This window comes from Ovis canadensis, chromosome 1 (genome assembly GCF_042477335.2).
Source record: "Ovis canadensis isolate MfBH-ARS-UI-01 breed Bighorn chromosome 1, ARS-UI_OviCan_v2, whole genome shotgun sequence".
Classification (NCBI taxonomy): domain Eukaryota; kingdom Metazoa; phylum Chordata; class Mammalia; order Artiodactyla; family Bovidae; genus Ovis; species Ovis canadensis.
In genome coordinates this window covers 52886847-52901748 of record NC_091245.1, presented here as the reverse complement: position 1 = coordinate 52901748, position 14902 = coordinate 52886847, and the positions used below count along the sequence as shown (strand labels likewise).

Below are 14902 nucleotides of genomic sequence, written 5' to 3'. Positions count from 1 at the left end.
TATCATCTGCATATCTAAGATTATTGATATTTCTCCTGGCCGTCTTGATTCCAGCTTGTGATTCATCCAGCCTGGCATTTCACATGATGTACTCAGATAGAAGTTAAGTAAGCAGGGTGACAATATACAGCCTTGACATACTCCTTTCCCAATTTTGAACCAGTGTTCAGTTCTAACTGTTGCTTCTTGACCTACATACAGATTTCTCAGCAGGCAAGTCATATGGTCTGTTATTTCCATCTCTTTAAGGATTTTCCACAGTTTGTTGTGATCTACACAGTCAAAGGCTTTCGTGTAGTCAATAAAGCAGAAGTAGATTTTTCTGGAATTCCCTTCTTTTTTCTATAATCCAACAGATATTGGCAATTTGATCTCTGGCTCCTTTGCCTTTTTAAATCCAGCATATACATCTGGAAGTTCTTGGTTCACTGCTGAAGCCTAGCTTGAAGGATTTTGAGCATTATCTTGCTAGCATGTGAAATGAGTGCCACCTAACGATAATTTGAACATTGTTTGGCATTGCCCTTCTTTGGCACTGGAATGAAAACTGACATCATCCAGTCCTGTGGCTACTGCTGAGTTTTCTAAATTTGTTGAAATACTGAGTGCAGCACTTTCACAGAATCATTTTTTAGGATTTGAAATAGCTCAGCTGGAATTCCATCACCTCCACTAACTTTGTTTATGTAGTGTCTCCTATGACCCATGGCTTCCCACTCCAGGATGTCTGGCTCCAGGTGAGTGACCACATCATCGAGGTTATCCGGGTGATTAAGACCTTTTTTGTATTTGATTCTATCAGTAGACATCATTAATTTCTCCATTTACTTCTAAGGAGATTGAACCTTGAATAGAACTTGTAGAATTTGTACACAGGTGGTCTGAATCCCAGACGTGGCACTCTTAGCAACTATATGTATTACTGATTTTGAAATTTATGCCTCACAGACCATAAATATTCAGATAAGCAGTTTAACCTTTTAAAATACCAAACGTTTTAAACAAAGCTGTTATAAGAATTCAATGTAATTCAGAACAGCTTTATAAAGCATATGAAATTATAAGGCATCCTGAAAGATGATGCTGTGAGAGTGCTGCACTCAATATGCCAGCAAATTGGGAAAACTCAGCAGTGGCCACAGGACTGTAAAAGGTCAGTTTTCATTCCAATCCCAAAGAAAGGCAATGCCAAAGAATGCTCAAACTACTGCACAATTGCACTCATCTCACACGCTAGTAAATTAATGCTCAAAATTCTCCAAACCAGGCTTCAACAATACGTGAACCGTGAACTTTCAGATGTTCAAGCTGGTTTTAGAAAAGGCAGAGGAACCAGAGATCAAATTGCCAGCATTTGCTGGATCACCAAAAAAGCAAGAGAGTTCCAGAAAAACATCTATTTCTGCTTTATTGACTATGCCAAAGCCTTTGACTGTATGGATCACTATAAACTGTGCAAAATTTTGGAAGAGATGGGAATACCAGACCACCTAACCTGCCTCTTGAGAAACCTATATGCAGGTCAGGAAGCAACAGTTAGAACTGGACATGGAACAACAGACTGGTTCCAAATAGGAAAAGGAGTATGTCAAAGCTGTATATTGTCACCCTCCTTATTTAACTTCTATGCAGAGCACATCATGAAACAAACTGGGCTGGAAGAAGCACAAGCTGGAATCAAGATTGCGGGGAGAAATATCAATCACCTCAGATATGCAGATGAAACCACCCTTATGGCAGAAAGTGAAGAGGAACTAAAAAGCCTCTTGATGAAAGTGAAAGTGGAGAGTGAAAAAGTTGGCTTAAAGCTCAACATTGAGAAAACGAAGATTATGACATCTGGTCCCATCACTTCATGGGAAACAGATGGGGAAACAGTGGAAACAGTGTCAGACTTTATTTTTTGGGGCTCCAAAATCACTGCAGATGGTGACTGAAGCCATGAAATTAAAAGACGCTTACTCTTTGGAAGGAAAGTTATGACCAACCTAGATAGCATATTGAAAAGCAGAGATAATACCTTGCCAACAAAGGTCCATTTAGTCAAAGCTATGGTTTTTCCAGTGGTCATGTATGGATGTGAAAGTTGGACTGTGAAGAAAGCTGAGTGCCGAAGAACTGATGCTTTTGAACTATGGTGTTGGAGAAGACTCTTACGAGTTCCTTGGACTGCAAGGAGTTCCGACCAGTCTATCCTAAAGGAGACCAGTCCTGGGTGTTCATTGGAAGGACTGATGCTGAAGCTGAAACTCCAATACTTTAGCTACCTCATGAGAAGAGTTGACTCACTGGAAAAGACCCTGATGATGGGAGGGACTGAAGGCAGGAGGAGAAGGGGACGACAGAGGATGAGATGGCTGGATGGCATCACTGACTTGATGGGCATGAGTCTGAGTGAACTCCAAGAGTTGGTGATGGACAGGGAGGCCTGGCATGCTGCGATCCATGAGGTTGCAAAGAGTCAGACATGACTGAGTGACTGAACTGAACTGAACATATCTAAGGTTTTTTTTCAAAGAAGCAAAATTGTATTTTATTCCCTTTAAACCTTTCAATATAATTTTTCCCCTCCTTTCCCTCCTTAATCTAGAATCCTTTTTCCTTTTCTATTCTTCTATTGTAACACTTACAAAATTATTTACACATTTATGCTATCTTAGTCAGTAGTCGACTTAAGAGTTCATTTAAAAATCTATGTGTCTAAATCTCAGAACCTTTTTTGCCATGAAGGCTTTGTTATTCTTGGTGATTGAGTTTATATTAGATCTACAGAAGTCAGTTTAAGTTCTGCAATCAAATACGATCTTTTCATTTTTAATTGGAAACTACATATCAAGTCTCAGTACTTGGAAATTCAGTACACTCAGAAGACATCCCCCTTAAACTTTCAAAAAAAAAACAAACCATTTTCATTGTTATCTCTCTGATATAAGTAATATTAAAATGAGCATCATAGTGCATAAAGCTTTTTTCTGGGTCTCATATTACTTCCCTAAATTGGCTCCTTAGAAGTCAAACTACTTCTGGATGGAACAAAGGAAAACTTTTAAAGGATGCCAAATTTCTTTTCATAATTGTGCCCACTTTTAATTCTATCAACTGCATATGAGAAAAACCAATCTTACTGAATCCTTACCATTACTAATCCCTGCAATGTATTGTTATTTTTGTTATTATTATTATCACCTGCTTTAATGAACTGAGGCTTAAATATTTATTTTTTAAATATTTATTTTTTAAAATTACTATCAAAATTGAACATCACTTAAAAATCCATTTGTTTTCTGTATTTTGAAATGCCTCTGCCAGTGTCATCATCTGTGAACTCACAGAATGCCTTATCTACCATCAAGGCATTTCGTGCAGTACTGCATCTGATCAAGGAACTCACTTCATAGCAAAAGAAAAAATGTATCAACAGGCTACAGCCCACTGAATCAACTGTGTATACCACATAACCCATCACCCAGACATGCCTGGCTTAATCTAAAGGCAGAATAATTTACTGAAGACTCAATGCCAATTAGGAGGCAACACCCTGAAAAATGGGATTCTCTCTTACAGGATGCAGTTTATACTTGGAATCATAGATGCTATATTCCTCATAATTAGAATACACAGGTCCAAGAATCAATGTGAGAATGTAGGGATGGCTACTCTCTCTATTATGCCCCCCAACGCACCCAAAGAATTTCTGTATCCCATTCTGGCAATGTTGAGCTCTGTTGGTTTTGAGATCTTAGTCTCAATATGGTTATTGGCTCCAACAGGTAACTTAACATTGATTATACTGAACTGGAAGATGAAATTGCCACCTGTCCATTTTAGGCTCCTTATTTATGCTACTGAAACAATAAGAAAAAAAGGGAATTATCTATGAATGATGTGGTCAGTCCTAATTGCCAAGGGGATATTATGCCGCTATACGCAAAGAAGGCAAAGTGGACTCTGAATGGAACCCCAGGGATTTGCTAAGGCACCCCTTGAAAGTGAAAGTGAAGTCACTCAGTCATGTCTGACTCTTTGCGACCCCATAGACTGTTAGCCTACCAGGCTCCTCCATCCATGGGATTTTCCAGGCAAGAGTACTGGATTGGGTTGTTATTTCCTTCTCCAGGGGATCTTCTCGACCCAGGGATTGAACCTGGGTCTCCTGCATTGTAGGCAGACACCCTACCATCTGAGCCACCAGGGAAGTCTTCATATTTCCAACAGTAAAGGTGAATGGAAAACTACAGCAAGCAAAAATGGCAGAATGACTAAGGACTCAGACCCTTCAGGAATGAAGGTCTGGGTCATTCCACCCTTACTGCTGCAAGTTAGGGAAATTCAGAATGGGTAGTGAAAGAAGAAAACCAAATATATCAACTATAACATCATGACCAATTACAGAAACAAAAACTGCAGTAGCTTTGGATATTATCTCTCTGCTTTGTTATATGCATGTTTATTTGTACAAACTAACCATTTTTCCCTCCCTTTTCATTTTTAAAAAGTTTATTCACAACTTAATGGAGGTTTAGTCTTTAAGTAACAGAATATTCTGTGGGACCATGACTGAATTTGAGATAATTAATATGCAATGACTGTCGGGACTATGAATTTTCTCATTTTGGAAAAGAGTGAGAACTCTCTCATTTGTAAATACAGATGTACACATCCTGTTAGGTAGAAACATAAAGTCATTTTGTTGTTGTCAAAAAAATCCAGATGTGTGTAGAATGACATATACAGAAGCTCTATACCCAAAAGAGTTATGGCAGCTATCAATTTATTATCACTCAGCTCCAAATTCACACTTCAATATAAGTTCTGCAATAATGGACAGAACCGCTCTAAGTATTTCTCCTTAAAGTGTGCATAATGTTAAGTTTTCTCAATTGAGGGAACTGGAACGACCTTGCAGGATGACAGGCTCTCCTGCAGTTTCCGCTACACTATGGTGGGTCAGCAGTGTAGATATGAGGACATCTGGTGGTGATGCGCCCAGTTACACATTCAGAATGTGCTGTACTCTGATGATCACACAGCTACAGCGTGGCATAGTAACTACCTTCCCTCAGCCCTCTGAATACACATATCCTGCATTCCAGGCCTCCTGCCCATACTAATTCCCTTGGCTCTTTCATTCTTTCCTCAAGTCTGCCTCCCACAGTCCTCTTGATGTCAACCTTCCCAACAAGGAGACTGTGTACTCCAGGTCTCCAACCCACACCAGAGCCCACTCTCATTACAGCTGCTGCTGCTGCTAAGTTGCTTCAGTCGTGTCTGACTCTGTGCGACCTCATAGACGGCAGCCTACCAGACTCCTCCGTCCCTGGGATTCTCCGGACAAGAACACTGGAGTGGGTTGCCATTTCCTTCTCCAATGCATGAGAGTGAAAAGTAAAAAGTGCATTACATAGCTAGCCACCAGCTATAGTTCACCCCCACCCCACCTGCCTCCTGTTCGCCCTGGACAGCAGACCAGCTCTGACCTGGCAAATCTGCAGGCACTACTGAAACTGCCATTCAGTATTCACATTCTCCAAAGAGACCTGCACTCCAACCTTGGAAATGGGACCCAGATGAGGGCCACTTCCAAGTGTGACCTCTTAGGAGCCCTCTCAGCCCTAGGGTACCTCACAGAGTTTTCTTATATCCTATAGTTATTCTTCCATCACAGTTTAATAATTCTTTATATTAAATTTTTCTTGTTTAAATCATTGTATAGTTTTACTTCAGATTGGATTTTAACTGCCACAGTCTCTGTCTTCATAGAGTTTATAGTCCAGCAAAGAAGATACACATTTTAAGAAAAATAATCAACCTCATTTATAACGAGGAAAATGCTAATTCAGACTACACTTAGGTGAAAGTAAAAGCTGCTCAGTCGTGTCTGACTCTTTGTGACCCCATAGACTATACAGTTCATGGAATTCTCCAGGCCAGAATACTGGAGTGGGTAGCCTTTCCCTTCTCCAGGGAGTCTTCTCAACCTAGGGGATCAAATCCAGCTCTCCCACATTGCAGGCAGATTCTTTACCAGCTGAGCCACAAGGGAAGCCCAAGAATACTGGAGTGGGTAGCCCATCCCTTCCCCAGGGGATCTTCCCAACCCAGGAATCGAACCAGGGTCTCCTGCATTACAGGTGGATTCTTTACCAACTGAGCTATCAGGGAATTTTACAGCTGCTTGACTGTTAAATGTTAAGGAGTCTGACAGTACCAAATGCTAGGTAGGATATAGATCAACAAGAACTCTCATACATTGCCAGTAAGAGTATACATTAATAGAATCACTTAGAATAATAATTTTTCATTATTTTGTAAATCTATACATTCATATACCTTTTTAAATTAAATTTTATTTTTTTAATTTTTAATTGGAGGATAATTGCTTTACAATGTCGTGTTGGTTTCTGCCATACAACAACTAAAATTGGCCATAAGTATACATATATCCCTCTCTCGAGTCTCCCTCCCACCCAACCCCCTATCCCACCCCTCTAGGTTGTCACAGAGCTCAAGGTTGGGCTCCCTGTATTATATAGTCATATACCTTTAACTAAATGATGTTTACACATATAGACCTACTTCACCCATTTTCCCCTCAAGAAAATCTAAATCTAGATAAATATTAAAATTTAAATATTAAAATACACTCAATAGTATTACAGGACCAATTTTAGATTTAAGCAAATATGTATAAAAGGAAGGGCTTTCTCTTTCTTGTACTTTTTTTTGTCAGAATGATGAAAACTTAGACCTGAATTTTTAAACAAACACTATCACCAACTATGTAGTGTTATTAATCTAGCACCAAATTGTAGATATGGCTAAACTGACGTATTTATTATTCAGTCTTCCATATTAGCTTCAAATAATTTCATATTACCTTAATTACCCTAATATATAATTTATAAAACTTTAAAAGTTTCAAAAATCAATTAAGTCAATATTCCACTTACGTTACCTGAATATCCCATTTGTGGTGTCCAACTTTTATAACCTGATCTCTGGGGATTACCAGCACATAATGGAGATTTTAGTATTTGAGGATAACTACTATCTCGTGCAGAGGATGAGCTTGTACCAAGCATAACATTTGATACGTGTGTGTTTTCTGCAAAACATCTTTTGTTTCTAAAGTATGAACCTAAATTAAAAAAAATTTAATATCAGTTTAAAGTTCAGAATTATGCAATGTGGTATAAAATCTCTATAATCACTAAAAAACTTCACCTCATAATGATTTTTAATATAACAAATTATGACAAAGTTAACATAAATAACATTATACTAAAATATAATGAAAAGTGCTCACAAATATAGCTTTTTCTTATGCAAGCTCACTGAGATTACTCTTGCTAATTAAAACTACCTTCTAAGCTTCAAATACACCTTTGTATAGTAATTATACTACTTTTCCTCTGTTGACTTCTTCATCAAAACTCTCTCCTCCCAGGAATTGGTATAAAGAAAGTTTAGGCTTACTTGGGTTCAGTTCCTTGTTTAGTTACTTACCTATTGGTATAAGATATTACCTTCTTTTTTAATTTATTTATTTTTTATTGAAGGCTAATTGCTTTACAGAATTTTGTTGTTTTATGTGAAACCTCAACATGAATCAGCCATAGGAATACATATATCCCCTTCCTTTTGAACCTCCCTCCCATCTCCCTCCCCATCCCACCCCTCAAAGTTGATACAGAGCCCCTGTTTGAGTTTCCTGAGACATACAGCAAATTCCCATTGGCTATTTTACATATGCTAATGTAAGTTTCCATGTTACTCTTTCCATACATCTCACCCTTTTTTCCCCTCCCTCCAAGTCCTTAAGTCTATTCTCTATGTCTGTTTTTCCATTGTTGCCCTGTAAATAAATTCTTCAGTATCATTTTTCTAGATTCCATATATATGCATTAGAATACAATATTTATCTTTCTTTATCTAGGTTCTAGGTTCATCTACCTCATTAGAACTGACTCAAATGCATTCCGTTTTATGGTTGAATAATATTCCATTGTGTATTTGTACCACAACTTCTTTATCCATTCATCTGTTGATGGATATCTAGGTTGCTTCCATGTTTTAGCTATTATAAATAGTACAGAAAATTAACAATGGGATACATGTGTCTTTTTCACTTTTGGTTTCCTCAGGATATATGCTAGTAAAGTAATGCTCAAAATTATCCAAGCCAGGCTTCAACAATATGTGAACCATGAACTTCCAGATGTTCAAGCTAGTTTTAGAAAAGGCAGAGGAACCAGAGATCAAATTGCTAATATCTGCTGGATCATCAAAAAAACAAGAGTTCCAGAAAAACACCTATTTCTGCTTTATTGACTATGCCAAAGCCTTTGACTGTGTGGATCATAATAAACTGTGGAAAATTCGGAAAGAGATGGGAATAATAATATTCCATTGTGTATTTGTACCACAACTTCTTTATCCATTCATCTGTTGATGGATATCTAGGTTGCTTCCATGTTTTAGCTATTATAAATAGTACAGAAAATTAACAATGGGATACATGTGTCTTTTTCACTTTTGGTTTCCTCGTGAGAAACCTATATGCAGGTCAGGAAGCAACAGTTAGAACTGGACACGGAACAATAGACTGCTTCCAAATAGGAAAAGGAGTACATCAAGGCTGTATATTGTCACCCTGCTTATTTAACTTATATGCAGAGTACATCATGAGACACACTGGGCTAGATAAAGCACAAGCTGGAATCAAGATTGCCAGGAGAAATATCAATAACCTCAGATATGCAGATGACACCATCCTTATGGCAAAAAGTGAAGAACAAAAGAGCCTCTTGATGAAAGTGAAAGAGGAAAGGGAAAAAGTTGGCTTAAAGCTCAACATTCAGAAAACGAAGATCATGGCATCCAGTCTCATCACTTCATGGCAAACAGATGGGGAAACAGTGAAAATAATGGCTGACTTCATTTTGGGGGGCTCCAAAATCACTGCAAATGGTGACTGCAGCCATGAAATTAAAAGACACTTACTCCTTGGAAGGAAACTTCTGACCAACCTAGACAGCATATTAAAAAGCAGACATTACTTTGCCAACAAAGGTCCATCTAATCAAGGCTATGGTTTTTCCAGTAGTCATGTATGGATGTGAGAGTTGGACTATAAAGAAAGCTGAGCACTGAAGAACTGATGCTTTTGAACTGTGGCATTGGAGAAGGCTCTTGAGAATCCCTTGGACTTCAAGGAGATCGAACCGGTCCATCCTAAAGGAAGTCAGTCCTGAATATTCATTGGAAGGACTGATGCTAAAGCTGAAACTCCAATACTTTGGCCCCCAATGTGAAGAACGGACTCATTAGAAAAGACTCTGATGCTGGGAAAGACTGAAGGCGGGAGGAGAAGGAGCTGACAGAGGATGAGATGGTTGGATAGCATCACCGATTCAATGGACATGAGTTTGAGTAAACTCCGGGAGTTCGTGATGGACAGGGAGGCCTGGTGTGCTGCAGTCCACGGGGTCGCAAAGAGTCGGACACAACTGAGTGACTGAACTGAACTGAACTGAACTGAACAAGGTATTTGCCTAGGAGTGGGATTGCTGGGTCATATGGTGGTTTTATTCCTTGTTTTTTAAGGAATCTCCATACCATCTTCCATAGTGGCTGTATCAATTTACATTCCCACCAACAGTGCAAGAGCATTCCCTTTTCTCCACACCCTCTCAGCATTTGTTTGTAGACTTTTTGGTGATGGCCATTCTGACCAGTGTGACGTGATATCTCATTTTAGTTTTGATTTGCATTTCTCTAATAATAAGCAATGTTGAGGATCTTTTCATGTGTTTGCCATCTGTATGTCTTCTTTGGAGAAATGTCTGTTTAGGTCTTTTTCCCACTTTTTGATAGGGTTGTTTATTTTTCTAGTATTGAGTTGTATGAGCTATTTGTATATTTTGGAAATTAATCCTCTGTCAGTTGTTTCACTTGCTATTATCTTCTCCCATTCTGAGGACTGTCTTTTCACCTTGCTTATAGTTTCCTTTGCTATGGAAAAGCTTTTAAGTTTAACCAGGTCCCACTTGTTTACTTTTGTTTTTATTTCCATTACTCTAGGAGGTGGGTCACAGAGGATCTTGCTTTCATTTACATCATCGAGTGTTCTGCCTATGTTTTCCTCTAAGAGTTTTATTGTTTCTGGTCTTACATTTAGGTGTTTAATCCATTTTGAGTTTATCTTTGTGTTTGCTGTTAGGAGGTGTTCTAATTTCATTCTTTTACATGTAGTTGTCCAGTTTTTCCTGCACCATTTGTTGAAAAGGCTGTCTTTGCCCCATTGTATATTCTTGCCCCCTTTGTCAAAAATAAGATACCCATAGGTGCATGGGTTTGTTTCTGGGCTTTCTAGCTTGCTCCATTGGTCTATATTTCTGCTTTTGTGCCAGTAACAGACTGTCTTGATGATTGTGGCTTTGTAGTATCATCTGAAGTCAGGAAAGTTGATTCTTCCAGCTCCATTCTTTCTCAAGACTGCTGTGGCTATTCAGGGTCTTTTGTGCTTCCATATGAATTGTGAAATGTTTTGTTCTAGTTCTGTGAAAAATGCCATTGGTAATTTGATAGGGATTGCATTGAATCTGTAGACTGCATTTGGTAGTATAGCCATTTTCACAATATCCATTTTTCCTACCCAGGAACATAGAATATCTCTCCATCTGTTTGTCTTTGATTTCTTTCATTAGTGTCTTATAATTTTGTATACAGTTCTTTAGTCTCCTTAGGTAAATTTATTCCTACATATTTAATTCTTTTTTGTTGCAAATGTGAAGGGGATTGATTCCTTAATTTCTCTTTCTGATTTTTCATTGCTAATATACAGAAATGCAAGTGATTTCTGTGTATTGATTTTGTATCCTGCAACTTTGCTACATTTCACTGATTAGCTCTCGTAACTTTTTGATACTATCTTTAGAGTTTTATATGTACAGTATCTGGAAAATCCCATGGACAGAGGAGCCTGGTAGGCTGCAGTCCATGGGGTCGCTAAGAGTCAGACACGACTGAGCGACTTCACTTTCACTTTTCATTTTCATGCATTGGAGAAGGAAATGACAACCCACTCCAGTGTTCTTGCCTGGAGAATCCCAGGGACGGGGGAGCCTGGTGGGCTGCCGTCTATGGGGTTGCACAGAGTCGACACGACTGAAGCGACTTGGCAGCAGCAGCAGCATGTACAGTATCATGTCATCTGCAAACAGTAAGAGCTTTACTTCTTCTTTTCCAATCTGGATTCCTTTTATTTCTTTTTCTTCTCTGACTGCTGTAGCTAGGACTTCCAGAACTATAGTAGTGGAGAAAGTGGACACCCTTGTCTTATTCCTGATATTAGGGAGAATGCTTTCAACTTTTCATCACTGAGAATGTTTGCCATAGGCTTATCATATTTGGCCTTTACTATGTTGAGGTAGGTTCCTTCTCTGCCCATTTTTTGAAGAGTTTTAATCATAAATGGGTGCTGACTTTTGTCAAAGGCTTTTTCTGTATCTATTGAGATTATCATATGGTTTAATCAATTTGTTAATATGGTGAAGATACTACTTTTTTTATAGGGTTGTCATAAAATATGACAGAATGTACATAGTCTAGCATAGTGTCTAGGCACATAGATTTTTTTTTTCCACTGAAGTATAGTTGATTTACAATGTTGTGGGGTACATAGACATTAAAGTTCATTTTTATTTATTTATGTATTTTTGGCTGTGTGAGGTCTTTGTTGCTTTGCACAGGCTTTCTTCAGTTGCAGCAAGCAGGGGCTACTAGAACAGGGGCTACTCTTTGTGGCAATGCATGGGCTTCTCACTGCAGTGGCTTCTCTTTTTGTGATGCACTGGCTCTAGGCACACAGACTCAGTAGTTGTGGTGCACAGCCTCTAGAGCTCAGGCTCTGTAACTGGCACATGGGCTTAGATGCCCCTTGGTATGTGGAATCTTCCAGGAAGAGGGATTGCTGCAGGTGGATTCCTATCCACTGCATAGTGGGCCACCAGGGATTCCAATAAGTCTTTGTTTTTTAATTGGAGGATGATTGCTTTACAATGTTGAGTTGGTTTTTACAACTCGAATCAGCCATCATATATATATAATGATATCCATATATCCCCTCCTTCTAGAGCCTTCCTCTTCTTTCCCATCCCACTCCTCTAGGTCGTTCAGTTCAGTTCAGCCGCTCAGTCCTGTCTGACTCTTTGTGATCCCATAAACCACAGCACACCACACCTCCCTGTCCATCACCAACTCCCAGAGTTCACCCAACTCATGTCCACTGAGTCATGATGCCATCTAACCATCTCATCCTCTGTCGTCCCCTTCTCCTCCTGCCCTCAATCTTTCCCAGCATCAGGGTCTTTTCCAATCAGTCAGCTCTTGGCATAAAGTGGCCAAAATATTGGAGTTTCAGCTTCAACATCAGTCCTTCCAATGAACACCCAGGACTGATCTCCTTTAGGATGGACTGGTTGGATCTCCGTGCAGTCCAAGGGATTCTCAAGAGTCTTCTCCAACACCACAGTCCAAAAGCATCAATTCTTTGGCGCTCAGCTTTCTTTATAGCCCAACTCTCACATCCATACATGACTACTGGAAAAACCATAGCTTTGACTAGGTGGACCTTTGTGGACAAAGTAGTGTCTCAGCTTTTTAATATGCTGTCTAGGTTGGTCATAACTTTCCTTCTAAGGAATAAGCATCTTTTACTTTCATGGCTGCAATCACCACCTGCAGTGATTTTGCAGCCTCACAAAATAAAGTCAGCCACTGTTACTGAGGGCCAAGCCAGGCTCCCTATGTTATACAGCAGCTTCCCACTAGCTATCTATTTTACACATGATAAAAGTATATACATAAATGCTAATTTCTCAGTTTGTCCTCCATATCCTTCCCCTTCTGTGTCCACAAGTTCGTTCTCTACATCTGCATCTCCATTCGTTCCCTGCAGATAGGTTCATCAGTACTCTTTTTCTATTAAAGGATTCCAAATATATGCATTAATATAGAGTATTTATTTTTCTCTTTCTGACTTACTTCACTCTATAACAGGCTCTAGGTTCATCCACCTCACTAGAACTGACTCAAATTTGTTCTTTTTTATGGCTGAGTAATATTTCATTGTATATATATATTCTATGGGCTTCCCTAATAGCTCAGCTGGTAAAGAATCCACCTTCAGTGCAGGAGACCCTGGTTTAATTCCTGGGTCAGAAGAGTTCCTGGAGAAGGGATAAGATACCCACTCCAGTATTCTTGTCTGGAGAAACCACATGGACAGAGGAGTCTGGTGGGCTACAGTCCATGGGGTCACAAAGAGTCAGACACAACTGAGCGACTAAGCACAGCCCAGCATGTACCATATCTTCTTTATCCATTCATCTGTTGATGGACATCTAGGTTGCTTCCATGTGAAGGCCACTGTAAACAGTGCTACAATGAACACAGGAATTGTGGTTTTCTCAGGGTGTGTGCCTAGTAATGGGATTGCTAGGTCATATGGTAGCTTTATTCCTAGTGTTTTAAGGAATCTCCATACTGTTCTCCATAGTGGCTGTATCAATTTACATTCCTACCAACAGTGCAGGAAGATTCCTTTTTCTCAAGCACATCCTGTCCAGCATTTATATATCCAGTTTATAGATTTGTTGATGGACCTTCTAATTGATATGAGGTGATACCTCATTGCAGTTTTGATTTGCCTTTCTCTAATAATAAGTGATGTTGAGCATCTTTTCATGTGTTTATTGGCCATCTGTATGTCTTCTATGGAGAAATGTCTGTTTAGGTCTTCTGCCCATTTTTTTATTGGGTTCTTTGTTTTTCTGATATTGAGCTGATTATATATTTTGGAAATTAATCTTTTGTCAGTTGCTTCATTTGCAATGAATTTTCTCCCACTCTGAGGGTTATCTTCTCATCTCTTTATAGTTTCCTTTGCTGTGCAAAAGATTTTAAGTTAAATTAGGAGTTCTTTAAAAAAAAAAATCCTGGGTCTCTTTAGGCCTCTCCTCCTTGATTTCCATAACAACTCTCTATCTTGATTCTCCTTAAACTACTTCTTTTTAGTTTCCATTGCCAGGTCCTTTTCCTCTATCTGCCTCTTAACTGTTGGCTTCCAATGGTTCCAAACTTTACTTTCTCTCTTAAATCAAAATTATACATTTCCTCTGAATATCTCATCTATTATTTTGGCTTTTATTAATATCTATTTCCTGGCAACTCTCAAACCCTCATATACAGCCCTAACTCCTCTCCAACACTGTAGAGGGTGGTAAGCTTTTAAATAACGAGCCAGATGTTAAATATTTTAGGCTTTGTGGTCATACTGTCTATTACGATTACTCAGTTCTGACATTATCACAGGAAATAGCCACAGACAATAAGTAAGTAAGACAATAAATGAGTGTATTTCAATGAAACTTTAATTCTGGATTTGTTGTTGTCCAGCCACTCAGTCATGTCCAAGTCTTTGCAACCCCATGGACTGTAGCACACCAGGGTTCCCTGTCCTTCACTATCTCCTGGAATTTGCTCAAACTCATGTCTATTGAGTCGATGATGCCATCCAACCATCTCATGCTCTGTTGTCCCCTTCTTCTGCCCTCAATCTTTCTCAGCATCTGGGTCTTTTCCAGTGAGTCAGTTCTTGACATAAGGTGGCCAAAGTACTGGAGCTTCAGCATCAGTCCTTCCAGTGAATATTCCGATATTTAGTTCTGGATACTATAATATGAATTTCTTCTTTTACTTTTCCAACCCTTTAAAAATGCAAAAACCATTCTTAGGTCTATAGCTGCATTGCTCAGTATAGGAGCTTCTTGCCACGTGTGGCTATTTAAATTAAATTAAAATTACAATTCAGTTCTTCAGTCACACTAGCCACATTTAA

General features: G+C 39.0%; 1 protein-coding gene across 1 annotated transcript in view; it reads right to left on the bottom strand.

Moving 5' to 3' along the window:
- The window catches only part of MSH4 (mutS homolog 4), an 86721-nt gene that overhangs the window by 68064 nt on the left and 3755 nt on the right, over positions 1-14902 (bottom strand). The window contains exon 2 of the mRNA XM_069594877.1: positions 6956-7138. Coding sequence (XP_069450978.1) covers positions 6956-7138 — 183 coding nt within the window. The remainder of the gene's footprint in view (positions 1-6955; positions 7139-14902) is intronic.